The sequence below is a fragment of the Scyliorhinus torazame genome, chromosome 3, assembly GCF_047496885.1.
Source record: "Scyliorhinus torazame isolate Kashiwa2021f chromosome 3, sScyTor2.1, whole genome shotgun sequence".
Taxonomy (NCBI): domain Eukaryota; kingdom Metazoa; phylum Chordata; class Chondrichthyes; order Carcharhiniformes; family Scyliorhinidae; genus Scyliorhinus; species Scyliorhinus torazame.
In genome coordinates, this window is record NC_092709.1 from 19,875,313 (window position 1) to 19,889,786 (window position 14,474).

Consider the following 14,474-nt stretch of genomic DNA (forward strand, 5'->3'; position numbering starts at 1 on the left):
TTTTTCTATCTGCGGCGTCTATTCTATTGTGACTGTGTCAATGTGTACATGGGAAATACATGTCTGGTCAGTCCCAGTCGTCTGTCATGTTGTCCATGCAAGGCACTTCTGGCAAGTTCTCTGTCGCACATTTTAATTGGTGATCTTGTCTCTCTATGTGATACCCAGGATCTTACGTAGACAACTTGGGTATAAGACGCCAAGATTATGAGGTACCTTTGCCGTTGGCATGCGGGCATAGATTGTGTTGGTGCTACTATGGACATGTAGAGTTACAGCTTCATGGCTGTGGTGATGGTATTGCGAGCCCAGACTGTGTGGAGCTGCTGGATGGTTGCTGCTTTGCTGATTCTCGTGTGATGTGGACGTCGATCTCTACATTATGCTGCCGGGGGGGGGGGTTGCTTCCTAAGTAGGGGAAGCGGTCAACGTCCTCAATGTTCTGCTGTCTGATGTTGACTGGGCGGGGTGGGAACACTTGCTGGCGTCCAGTTGTCACTGCCTTGGCCTTCTTGCGGCTACACTTAAAGCAGGTCATGTGTTGCAGCGTGCCCGATTCTCCAGCCAGCAAGGCGATGTCGTCTGCAGAATCCAGGTCCACCAACTGGTCACGTTGCTACGGGATACCGAAGTCTGTACCCACTATCACCTTCTTCATGATGAAATCAATTCTAAGGAAAAGGAATAGAGGTTATGCAGCCTAGTCATATTTCTGTGGTGCTGTTGAATGAGTCTATGGTGTCCGGGCTGGTGCTGGCACTGAGCTGGAGTGGCAGTGGAAGGCTTCTCGGTTGTCACTGTACTGCGGCAGGATGCTGTCTTGTGATGTAGCAGAGTGATGCCAATGGAAGCTATCAAAACCCTTCTTGAAGTTAAGGAAGTAGATAACAAGTGACTTCTGATGCTCCAGGCTCAGCGTTATGATGTTTCAGAGCGTAAAGGTCGGCTCTTTGCATGCTCTGCCACCACGGAAACCTGCTTTTTCTTCACATAGGGTGCTGTCCACTTCTGCTTTCAATCTGTCGAGGAGGATCGTGCTGAAGACCTGGTCAGGAACTGACAGCTCGGTTGTGCCCCTCCAGTTGTTGCAGTCACTGAGGTTCCCTTTTTTTACAGCAGCTTTGATGTTTTCTCCTCACCTTCAGTCTACTATTAAGGATGAGATTGCGGAGTAATAATAATCTTTATTGGTGTGACAAGTGGGTTTACATTAACAGTGCAATGAAGTACACTCCGGCTCCTGTTCGGGTACACAGAGGGAGAATTCAGAATGTCCAAGTCACCTAACAAGCACGTCTTTCGGGTCTTGTGGGAGGAAACCGGAGCACCCAGAGGAAACCCACACAGACACGGGGAGAAGGTGCGGACTCCACGCAGACAATGACCCAAGCCGGGAATCGATCCCGGGTCCCTGGCGCTGTGAAGCAACAGTGCTAATCACTGTGCTACCGTGCCGCCCATACTGAGAAGTACTGGGAAGTGCATGGTAAAATAGGACTGAGTAAGCACGGGTTCGTCAAGGGGAGGTCATGCCTGATAAATCTTAAAATTCTTTGAGGAGGTAACAAAGAAGTTAGACAGAGGAGAGCCAGTGGACGTGATCTATTTGGATTTCCAGAAGGCCTTTGACAAGATGCCGTACAGGAGGCTGCTAAAAAAGATAAGAACGCATTGTGTTCGGGGCAAGGTACTGGTGTGTATAGAGGATTGGCTGACTGGCAGAAGGCAGAGAGTGGGGATAAACGGGTCCTTTTCAGGATGGCAGCTGGTGACTAGTGGTATTCTGCAGGGGTCAGTGTTGGGACCACAACTACTCATGATATACATTAATGGTCTTGAAGAAGGAATTGAGTTCATTGTTGCAAAGTTTGCAGATGATACAAAGATATGTAGAAGAACAGATAGTGTTGAGTAGGCAGGGAGGCTGCAGAAGGACTTGGGCAAGCTATGAGAGTGGGCAAAGAAGTGGCAGATGGAATGCAACGTGGAAAAGTGAGAGGTTGTGCACTTTGGTAGGAAGGACAAAGGCATAGACTATTTTCTAAATGGGAAAAAGCTTTGGAAATATGAAGCACAAAGGGATTTGGGAGTCCTTGTTCACAATTCTCTGAAGGTTAACGTGCAGGTTCAGTCGGCAGTTAGGAAGGCAAAGGCAATGTTAGCATTACATGCCGAGAGGGCTAGAATACCAGAGCAGGGATGTACTATTTAGGCTGTAGAAGGCTCTGGTCAGACCCCATTTGGAATACTGAGAGCCGTTTTGGACCCCCTATCTAAGGAAGGATGTGCTGGCCTTGGAGAGAGTCCAGCGGAGGTTCACAAGAATGATCCCTGGAATGAAGGACTTGTTAAATGAGGAGTGGTTGAGGTCTCGATACAGTTTAGAAGGCTGAGGGGGATCTTATTGAAATTTACAGGATGCTGCAAAGCCTGGATAGAGGATGGCGAGGATGTTTCCACTTGTAGGAAAAACTGGAACCAGAGTGCACAATCTCAGATTAAAGGGACGATCCTTTAAAACAGAGATGAGGAGGAATTTCAGTCATAGGGTGGTGAATCTGTGCCGCTCATTGCTGCAGAAAGCTGTGGAGGCCAAATCATGGAGTGTCTTTAAGACAGAGACAGATAGGTTCTTGGTTAATAAGGGGATATGGGGATGAGCTATGATTGAAGAGTCGAGCAGGCTTGATGGGCTGAATTCCCTACTTCTGCTCCTATATCTTTTGGTCTTATGGTCCAAGGAGGGTCTTCAAGATTGGGACACCTGACCTGCAGCAAAATAAATCGTGATGGACCCTCCGGCAGGACGCGGAGTCTTGCTGCCCATTGGCCCGCATGAGACCAGAGGAACCAAGTCCAAGTAAGTTTCCAGTTGCAGGGAGGTTGGTAAACCAGACTTAACAAAAACTGGCAAAGCAGAACCAGAGGAGTGATATGGGGATGAAACTGTTTGGTAAAGAGTGCCAATTGTCTTCTCAAGCCGTGGCGTAATACTGAGTACATGAAAGGTTACAGATTAGATAACATTACAGATCCAGATTTGATGGACAATTCGTTATCATCCAGCAGTTCTACACTGGCGGTTGAGGAAACCGATCCAAGAAATAGATAGCCATCTACCTGAGATACATCAAGTGGAAAGACGCACATGTTTTTAAAGAACGCTGAATTAACAGAAGGATCACCAAGTATGAAATGAAAATGAAAATCACTTATTGTCACAAGTAGGCTTCAAATGAAGTTACTGTGAAAAGCCCCTAGTCGCCACATTCCGGCACCTGTTCGGGGAGGCTGGTACAGGAATTGAACCGTGCTGCTGGCCTGCCTTGGACTGCTTTAAAAGCCAGCGATTTAGCCGAGTGTGCTAAACCAGCCCCTAGTAGGAATTAGTACGAAGTAGGAATTAGTCCAGCAAATCACTCATTCAGTGATTAACTGAGGGGAAGATCATCGTTCTTGGGCTTCTAATTACACAAATATATTCTATAATAGTACGATGTCGATGAGCTGATTGGGCCACCGGATCATAGGTGCCTTTCGATGAAAAGCCATATGGATACTGGGCTTCTGAAGGCTCCTCAACTGTTGGACGGACTTAGACTGCGGTTAAAAATGACAACCATCAGAAATAAAACAAAAATCTATTCATATACCATTACTAAGACACTAGCTTTGATATAAAGACTCCTTTATTCTCATGAGAAAAGAGATTTATTGTTCACATCTGTTACTGTCGCCGCAGAGGCTGGAAGCCATAATTTTCGGGAAACATTAAAAATGAGCTTGCAACATCCGAATCAAGCTCCAAGTCAAAACGCATCTAAATCCGTATTTTGCAATACTTTGTAAAAATAAGGCGTGGGGCAGAAATGTGTATTGAAGAATGGGAATGGGGCAGCAGGGTGGCACAGTGGTTAGCACTGCTGCCTCACGGTGCCGAGGTCCCGGGTTCGATCCCGGCTCTGGGTCACTGTCCGTGTGGAGTTTGCACGTTCTCCCCGTTTTGCCCCCAACAACCCAAAGATGTGCAGGCTAGGTGGGTTGGCCACGCTAAATTGCACCTTAATTGGATACTCTAAATTTATAACAAAACAAAAAGAAAGAATGGGAAGGGGAATGGGGAGGAGTGACCATGTCAGGCAATTAAAAAAACATTCATCATATAAAGAACCTTCCAACACCTGTTGCAGTGCAGGCCGGTGTGTTTCTGTTGTCAAGTCCTGCTTTGGGCAGGGACTGAAATTCCTGAAGCCTTCTCCAAACCACAAGGATGCCTGTTTAACAAGATAACTGCGAAAGGTATCCGACACATGCTGGTGTTTTAACGAGGCATTGGGCAGTGTGCACTCCAGTGAGGCTCCTCGTGTCCTCATCTGAAACACTTGATAAGTGCTAAATGATATACAGCCTGGTTAATTCACCCTGGGACATTTTTAAACAGCATAATGCAGCAGCAGTTAAAGGACGCAGTTTCCTGCACAGCTCCGATTTTAACACCAATAACACCTCCCGAGCTCTGCTTCCCATCAAGCCGTCAAGGGTTTTAAAATTTCTTGTGTGCAAACAGGTACGCCTGACCCAGATAAACTCTCTACCTGCAGTGAAAGCAGAGAACAAAAGAAAACCCCACATCTGCCCGAAACATGGCTTTCAACGCAACCAGCCAGCAATCCAACCGTACATCACTCGTATGCCTGCACATTAAAATAGATCAAAGCAACAATATGAGACACACAGAGCGTCACTCTGAGCTGTAACCAGAGAGCTGGTGGAAAATATAACAGGCTCTGTCTAGGACGAGTATTGCGATTACAATATGGACCAGGTCCTAAGACATAATCCTCTTTTTTTTAATAAACAGTGTGGAACCAGATGACCTGGTCAGTATTATTTTTTGAGGCGATATCGTCACAGTACATATCAAATATTTTTACCAAAATGCAGTGAGCATTTTAATTACAGACAAGGTACTGTGGATATGGAATTTGATCCAGAAAAGCCTTATTTTGAAGATTACTATGAGTGATGTCACATTTTCACTTTGTGCCAAACTATCTAAAATGGAAAAGTCCCATTAAGTTAGATTTTACAGTTACAGGAGGTACAACAGTGCAGCTGATCTTAACCCAACGAGGCAACAAAACTTCATTCAGGTGCGTCTTAATTGATATTGTGCACTGTCATTCTGTGACAGACATTTGAAACGCACTCTGGCAAGTGGCGACATTGCATCTATCTTCCAAGGTGAGACTTCCTTCTCAGGGGGTCAGACCATCACTGCTCGAAAGGGGAGGGCATTCGCGGAATGCAGGTCCAGCTCCTTGTGAAGACAAGATCACCACCACCCAAACCTGGGAAAGCAAGGCCACACCCGACCCATTCTCCTCAAGGTGAGACCAAACCCCTACGGAAGACAAGACAAGCAACACCTCCTCCCCGCCCCCACCCAAAATCCAGGCTACCTACACTCCCCAGAAGGCAAGACTATCGCATTCCTTGGAATGGTGGTCAATGGATAACATGGGGACTTTGAAAACATTCCAGAGCAGGCTCGAGTGGCCTATTCCTGCTTCAGATTTGTATGTTCCCATCCTTCTTTTTGACAGGCATGCCTCTTGGGAAAGATTTAAAAAAACTGGGGAAGAACGAAGGATCGCAAATGGTATTCAGAACTGGAGGCAGATTAAACCCGTCAGGGTCTTTGCAATGGAGGGAAACAATAAGTGAAAACATTCTGACCAAAAGGTCTGGGGCGGGATTCTCCGGTCCGGCTGTTGCGTTTTCCTGGGCGGCCCGCCCTCGCCGGCAGTGGGATTCTCCGTTCCCGCCACCTGCTAATAGGATTTCCCATTGTGGCCGCCGGGAAACCCATGGGGCGTGGCTGCGCTGCCGGCGCAACAGAGAATCCCGCCGGTGGAGAATCCAGGCCCCCGTCTTATTTGTTTCCTGAAGTTGCCCCTGGTTTGTGGTGCATTTTTCTCACGAGTGCCAGCTATTAAAACCTATTTCCGTTCACAGCCAGCATATGCGCAGCTGGTGTTAGTGAAAGATTGGACAACTGTTTCCTTTATTTTGTTGAGTAGGGTGTCAGCTGAGATGTAGATAATCATTCATAATTCACTTTGACAAATACACGAGAATGCTTGAGCCTACATTTCTCTGGGGAAAAAGGTCTCAGCTCAGTTTAGTTGGGAACACATTTTATCTTCTAATGGAAGCAATGAGACAGCAAAACCAGGTTCATAAAGTAAAGCGACCACCGATTATAAAAATCCAGCCAGTATGGGGTGCAGCAGGGGACTGGAACCCCAGAAGATCGGCACCATGTACCTCCTCCCGCTTTATTCCACATGACGTTGCAAAGATGTGCACAAGAGGGCAGGCGATGACATAGTGGTATCGTCACTAGTAATCCAGACACCCAGGTATATGCTCTGGGGTCCCGAGTTCAAACCCCATCACGGCAGATGGTGAAATTTGAATTCAATAAAAATCTGGAATTAAAAATCTAATGACGACCATGAAACCATTGCCGATTGTCGTAAAAACCCATCTGGTTCACTAATGTCCTTCAGGGAAAGAAACCTGCCATCCTTACCGGGTCTGTGGCTCCACACCCACACATCGATGCGGTTGACTCTTAACTACCCCCTCTGGAATGGCTTAGCAAGCCACTCAGTTCAAGGGCAATTAGGGACGGGCAACAAACGCTGGCCTAGCCAGCGACACCCACATCCCGAGACCGAATAAAAAAGGTGAATTGGCCATTCTAAATTGCCCCTTAGTGTCCAAAGATTAGGTTGGGGTTATGGGAGAGTGGGCCTGGGTCGGGTGCTCATTCAGAGGGTCGGTGCAGTCTCAATGGGCCGAGTGGCTTCCTTCTGCACTGTAGGGAATCTATGGATGGAGTCTATGGGCACAGTGGTTGGGGAAATGGACTGGATGTGGCCTAAAATTTTGCAAAGCCCTGCACAAGCGACTAAAAGGGAGATTATACGCGATGATTAAGGGATAGGGGTGGGGTGGTATGGTGGTGGAGAATGGATAACAAAAATAGCTTGATCTGCCCATCAACTGAAGTATGGTTAATCTGTAACCCAATCCAAACTCCCTTAGCTCCATATTCTTTAATACTTCTAGTTAAAGAAAGCCTACCAATCTGAGGTTTATAATTAATATAATATCAACCACCACCACAGCCCCACCACCCCAAGCCACACACCCCACCCTACTTTCCGAAAGTAAGGTGCCTAGAATCACTCTCAATATTCCATGCGTGGTCTAGCCAGGGCTTTGTAGAACTGCAGCAAAATTGCATTCCCTGTGCACGTTAATTATTTCAAAACTGTCATAGGGTACATTTTATTAAATCAAAATAACAGTAGTAATAATACGCTGAATGGACGTGGACTCAGTGATTTGGAACAAGAGGGGGATTTGGGGGAATGGTTCACTCTACGCTGAAGGTTGCACCTCACGTTGACAAGGCTATATTAAAAGCTAATAGAATTCTACATTTAATTACAAGAGGTACAGAGTGTAAAGTATCAGTGGTAATGAGAAGCCTGCATAGAACCTTAATAACACCATATTGTGTGGATTATTTAGATTCACTGGAGGTGGGGATGCACAGAGTTTGCTGGGGTGAGGCTGTCAGAGAGATTTTGAGCTGTGCTTAGTCAGTCATTCACTTTAAGAGCCAGCTTATACCTACATTATTATCTTTCCCATCGAGACAAAGAACCTCAGTCGGTTCTCTGGTCAATCAGCTCACGTATTCAAACATAAAGAGCCTTGTTTATTTTCGAAAAGTGAGGCGCAGAGAAACAGGTCAAGGTTTTATTTCGTTTTAATCAAAAGAATGAAACTTGACAGGCTTGCGGCTGGATTAGAGGGCTGAGGTTTTCTCCTGGGGACGACATGTCAGAGAATTGTGATTACCACAACACTTGGGCGCAAGATCTTTATCAACCTCCAGGACAGGAAAGCAACAATTCAATTTAACACCATATCCAAAGGGAAGCATATTTATTCTAACACGTCCGAGGTGATATGGAAAGGTTAGCAATACAAGTGAGCTCAGATCCCTCGGGTCGGAAAACCCAGCAAGGAGGCTCAGGAATAAAATCTCAAGTAACGAGCAGTTTTATTAAACCCAGATCTTCAGTTCCCTGATACCTACTCTACCATACAGAACTGCAGCTCATACTGAAAATGAACTAAAAGGCACACCAACATTGAGACTTTGCAGACGATATCTTCAGCACAGGCTAATGATTAAAAAAAAATCTCCCTGATCACAGAACTCTTCTGCAGCATACAGGAGGCAAGGTTCTTCACACCGAAGTACTTGTCCAGCACCAATAATACCCTGTAGAAGAGCTGTGCATTTGGCACACTGAAAAAGCTTTGATATTGTGAGAGTGGGTGCTAACTTTAAAAATATTTTGGGGGAAATATTGCGTTATTCTGTAAAGAAGGCTGTCTGACTGTGTGTTGGTATGAATGATTTAATTAAGCTGGGAATGGGAACCTCATGTCTGGGAGAACTGAGGTAAAATAAATAAAGGTGCAAGTTGAATGTATTTGCAAGGAGACTTTCCTGGTCAAGTGCTTTATGAGTAAAAAACCAAGGTTTAGAAATATGCATGAGGAGATACTTAGGAACCTGTTGTTTTCAGTTTTTCAGTCTCTAAAGACTTTGACAGCTTGCAAAGGTTTCAGAAGTAAACGAGGGAAGGTTATTAAATGTTATTTGATAGTGGGGGCCATAGGTAAACATGAAAGATTTTTATATTTTGGAAAAGTAAGTTCACACGGATAGTTAAGGAGGTAGGTTGAGAGCTTGGTTGTTGTCTGTATGAGGAAGACCTGTTTGAAACAGCTCTGGGGTGGGAGGCGGAGTGCAGTTTGAATCAGCCGCCCAGTAAAGCTGGGAAAGTCTTCAGGCTGCAAAAAAGCAGTCTTGTCCTGAAGTTTTTAATTTCCACAGCCAAGCGAAAGAGTGTTTGAGAGATTGCGTGGCGTGCCTTATTAAAGCAACAGCAGCTTTGCCTTGGGGTAATATAACTCGATTTTGTAAAGTTGAACATCTATGAGGGATTGTTGTCTGGAGGGAGTTTACATGTGGGTCTGATCAAGTAGCGAGTGCGTATGAGGAATGCTTTGTAAGACTAATTTTAAATGTGTAGTTACAATCTTGTGTGCTTAAGTTTTCTTTTCTTCTTGTTAATAACCCTTTACTTTTAATTTTCAAATTCCAGAAGAGTTACTTGATTTTGTGCTGCTGAGATTAGAACATTTTCTTCTCATTTTCAGAGTATTAAAAACAAAGGATATCACCGAGAAAGTAAAGTTTTCCTCTGGGATTTGGTTTGCTCAGCAATTAACATCTGCTGTGTAAACGACTGCAGGTAAAATCAAAGCCATAATAGCAGCTCTAATAAATATACACTGAAAAAATATACCGAAAGGGAGAATAAAAACAAATAGTTGCCCAGTCACTTTTTGATGTTTTTACAGTTTTGGAGAAACTTCCTCACGTAGTGAGTTAGTACACAGTTGACTTATTTCTACACCTTACAGTCAAATCCAGCACGGATGGAAAAGATGCAAAAGTCTGACCTGCAATCTGTTACAGACAAATGATTAGCGGCCACAAGCCTAGAGTACAAAACTGACCAGAAATTATCCGCACGGTCAGGCAGATCACGAGGAAAGCTGATATGCAAAGTGGAACATTTATAATTGATGCACCACAGGTGTATTCCCTGAAATGTGAGTTCAATTAAGTCACAGTGATGTGGCAAAGTAGAGAGAGCTTTAGACTGTAATTGGCCTCCATGTTATATTTGACTGCTCTCTGTACGATGCTGACATCGGTTGTCAAAGGTGGAGTGTGACGACTGGAAGACTTTAGAAATATTGGAATCTGAGTATCGGGCAATTTAAGGGTTCAAAGTCTGGGGTTGGAGTGTGTTTGATTGCAGTGGTCATGTTTGTTTAAAAATAATTCTGCTTTGCAGAGCCTGGGTGCTTGTAGCAGCCAGAAGGTGAAATTGACAAAGGAATGTGTTTTTCAGTCTGGGCTAATGGGCTGTGGGTTGACTGGGGAGTTAATGTGCTCTGCAGCATGTAGAGATAATTTGTTTTTCAACTTGGGGAGACAAGGTCATTGCTGGGTGGAGTCAAGGAATGCTGAGACATTTTGAAAAGCTTCAGAGAGGCAGTTTTTGAAGCACGCTTTGGAGAGAGGAGTTGAATTCTGATCTGCCTGACGCTGAGTCCAGAATTCTCCCACAGTAACACAGATTGAGAGCTGTATGTTCCTTTTTGTGTGGTTTAATGGGAAATTGAATAGTGATGTCAAACGGGTCTTGCTGTTCTTTTTGGGCGTGAAGTTAAAAAGTGAATATTGTATTCATAATAACCTCTAACTACCCCACTCGGTTAATAAACTCTTTCTAATGTTGGGGCTGGCGAGGGCTCAGACAGGCTTCTCACCCATGCTCTAACTGAAGCAAATAGGTGGCCAACTAGTGACCACTTAAGGGCCATTTCCTGCCACGCCTTAACTTTGAGGCTGACAGGAGGAGTCGACGGGTATGGTGCAAGCCCGATCCCGAAAAACCTTCCTTTTCCTGGAATCCTGGGACTTGGGTGCCCAGCCCTGTCCACTGCAGTCTTTGGTTCTGCAGGACCAAGAGCTGCTTGCCAATTTGAGTGAGGGACGGATGTGCTGCCTGCAACCTATTAATGCTCACGGGAGCAAGGGGCAGACAGTCTCGACCCCATCAACTCTTTGGCTGGCAAGATTGGAAATCCCGCCATCCTACAAACCCTGGCCACGAACTCTATTTCCCACCAGGGCAGCTGAAGAACTTAAATTCAGTAGGTCTGGGATAAAAAGCCAATGTCAGTAATGGTGACTGGGTAAGGATATAATTCACTTCCCTTCCCTGCAGCTGTTCTGACACAGCCCAGCCTATAGGTGACTCAAACCCAGAGAAATGTGACCGACTCTCTGAGATGGATTAGCAAACTAGACAGTTGTTAAGAAGTCAGCTCAGCCACACCTTCTCAGAGGAAATTAGGGATTGGTAATAAATGTCTTGCCAGTGCTGACCCCATCCTGTGAATGAATAAAGAAACTCAAGTGTTTATTCCAAGAAGTGATCATGATACGGTTTTAAGAAGCTCTGGTGACTTTGGAGGTGTACGTAGAAAAGTATTGGATTCTTGGGTTTCACCATGGGTTTGTTTTTCTTTCCAAATGCAATCTAGATGGATTGCTTTGAAATCAATCATGCAACTCTAATGCCAGAAAGGTTGTGCATCTAGAGACAACAAATTTGCTGATTTTTTTCCATCCTGTTCCTTTGAATAGATGAAGAGAAATTGGTCAATGAAGCGCCCGTAACGCTACCTCCTGCCTCAAGCTATGGACAGATAGAAAACAAGGCGTTTATAACAGAACAGCCATGTATGGAAACCAAATTTTGCAACAGATAGAACGATGATTAATTATCTTTAATAATAGTCTTTATTATTGTCACAAGTAGGCTTACATTAACACTGCAGTGAAGTTACTGTGAAAATCCCCTAGTCGCCACATTCCGGCGCCTGATCGGGTACACTGAGGGAGAATTCAGAATGTCCAATTCGCCGAATAAGCACGTCTTTCAGGACTTGTGGGAGGAAACCGGAGCGCCCAGACGAAACCCACGCAGACACGGGGAAAACGTGCAGTCTCCGCACAGACAGTGACCCAAGCCGGAATCGAACCCGGGACCCTGGCGCTGTGAAGCAACAGTGCTAACCACTGTGCTACCTGCCGCCTTTACATCAAATGTGGCAGCACGGTCGCTCAGCGGTTCTGCAGGGCCGAGAGCTGCTGGCCAATTTGATTGAGGGACGGAAGGGGAGGTAAAGTGAAACTTTATTTTAAGCTCTAAAGAAAAATAAACAATCCTAACAGACCACTGTGCCAAGAGTTTCGGTAGTGCAATCAAGGCTGAACGATTTCTTAACCCTGCACCGGGGAATTTTTAAGGTGTGCGCCGTTCCAGTAACAGTCAGCGCTGAACATTCAGCTCAAACCTGCTGGAGAAAGATTGTAAAAGGCAATGCCTGAAACTAAAGTTTACATTTTGTTTTGTTGCAACTGAAGGCAGATTTGATTATCCCTGCAATGACTTGGATTCACTAAATGTGACCTTTTGTGCTCATTCAGAAGTTAAGGCGCTTCCACTTTGGCAACGCTGTCCTGTCAATCATCCTTCCATGACATTACATTAACCACTATAGAGTCTGAGAGACATTCTGAGCTCATAAAGACAATAAGGCTTGTATATTGAATACTGAAGATTAAGGGGTGATCTATTTGAGGTGCTTATAAGATTTTTAGAGCAAAGGATAGGATAGCTTGAAGGCTTGCCTGTGTTGGGCAAGACCGGAACAAGGGGGCATAACTTCAACATTAAAGCCAGGCTGGTCAGGGGTGACATTAGGAAGCACTTCTTCAGACACAGGGTAGTGAAATTTGGAATTCACTCCACGAAATAGTTCTGAGGAGGAGTTCAAAACTAAGATTGATAGATTTTTGTTAGGTGTGATTAATAAGGGTCATGGAATTAAGTTGGGTAAAAAGGAGTACAGATGAAGATTAGCCATGATCTTGAAATCCAGAACAGGCTTGAGGGGCAGACTGGTCTCCCCATACTCTTATTTTCCTGTATAAATTCAAAGATCTTTTAGTTTTCTTCCCCACGGTTCCGTACAGTTATAAGGAAATGGTGTGGCAGTGGGGATTAGTCTTATATTGCCCTGATATAGAACTGGCACAGGCACGTGAACCAAATGGCTTGCTTCTGCACTACTGGCCTCTATCGCTCTATCTTGATGCATGACAATATTGAATATATCTAAAATTTTAATATCCCCACTCCATTAGTTACTCAGTAGAGATTTAAAAAAAAAAAAAAATTTAGAGTACCCAATTTTTTTTTTTCCCAATTAAGGGGCAATTTGGCATGGCTAATCCACCGACCCTGCACATCTTTTCGGTTGTGGGGGTGAAACCCACACAGACACGGGAATAATGTGCAACTCCACACGGACACTGACCCAGGGCCAGGATTTGAATCCGGGTCCTCAGCGCCGTAATCCCAGTGCTAACCACTGCGCCATCGTGCTGCCCTTCAGTAAAGATTGTTGACTAGATATTAAATTGGTATCACTGTCTCCAGGGAAATATTTCCCCAGTTGAACCCAATGATACCAAAAAGCAGACCAAAATACAGAAACAATTAAAGTTAATTAAGATAGTTCATTGCTTCTCGGCCTTTTGGCTAAGATGAGCGTACGGTCAGGTGTAATGCCTGGATCTGGTAGGTGTCTCTTGTGGGGACCATGAATTGGATTCAATTTGAATTAGTTTTTGGAGCAGGCAAGGAGCTGGATTAGGGGTTTGGCCCTGTCCACACTCAACTCTGGCTTTGTAACTCTGATAAAGGAGGAATAAAAAAGAAGTTAATTAGGCAGTTGATTCAACTATGAATAGATTTTGTTCATTTAAATAGAACGAAGGTGAGAGAGAGAGAGAGAGAGTGTGAGCAAGAGTGTGAGAGTGAGAGTGGGAGAGAGTGTGAGGGAGAGAGAGTGAGAGAGAGGGAGAGTGAGAGAAAGAGAGGAGAGAGAGAGAGTGCATATTCATGCAGAATGTTTATTGACCATGTATAGCTTGGCACTCAATGTTGATGGGACGTTCAGATCTATGAATTATATTAAGTCCTTTCACTTAAAAGTCTACCTATATAAAAGGCTTTCACTAAGGGTATATTCTGAATGGTGATAAACATGTTCAATGTATATATGTTGCTGTAAAACATTGATACTTACCCGCTGACTGAATCAAAGGAGTAATCAGCTATTTTAATTGCACATAGAAACTTTATGCTAAACAGTTTTAAATGTAAGCGCCTTGCACAATCCTAAGTGCTAAAACTACTCTGCATGTCACAGCCTTCAATAATAATAAACCAAAAATAATATTTATATACTAAAAAATCTGAAACGTACAGAAGATGCTTCACTGAAAGAGGGAAGACTCGCCTCCTACTGTAGGAGTTAACAGAGACTGGAATTTGACCCGAGGGTTTTATGTTGATACCGAACCACTGCGCTCATAAAGCTACCCATTGGAAATGATGTTGCAGAACTACTCACGAGATCAGTCTTGGGCATGTCCTGATAGTCTGCAGAATAGTAGGATGACGTTCGAGACACTCCATTGCTATCAGATGCAGGTTTAGGTGGTTGAGCGTGCTGTCTGTACGTAGCACTTTTGGGCGTCCAGCAGAAAAGATTGATAGACTCTCTAACACAACGCTCAATGTCAATTTCTGAAAACCAAACAAGTACATCAATTGGTAATGATGAACTCAAAAAGCCAAGCCGTTCAAACCTGCCAGTTA

General features: G+C 44.5%; 1 protein-coding gene across 2 annotated transcripts in view; it reads right to left on the minus strand.

The window, feature by feature from the left end:
• tbck (TBC1 domain containing kinase) overlaps positions 1–14,474 on the minus strand; it is a 277,268-nt gene that overhangs the window by 99,781 nt on the left and 163,013 nt on the right. For both annotated transcript variants that reach the window (XM_072495371.1, XM_072495370.1), the window contains one exon: positions 14,227–14,402. In XM_072495371.1, the coding sequence (XP_072351472.1) occupies positions 14,227–14,402 (176 nt within the window). The remainder of the gene's footprint in view (positions 1–14,226; positions 14,403–14,474) is intronic.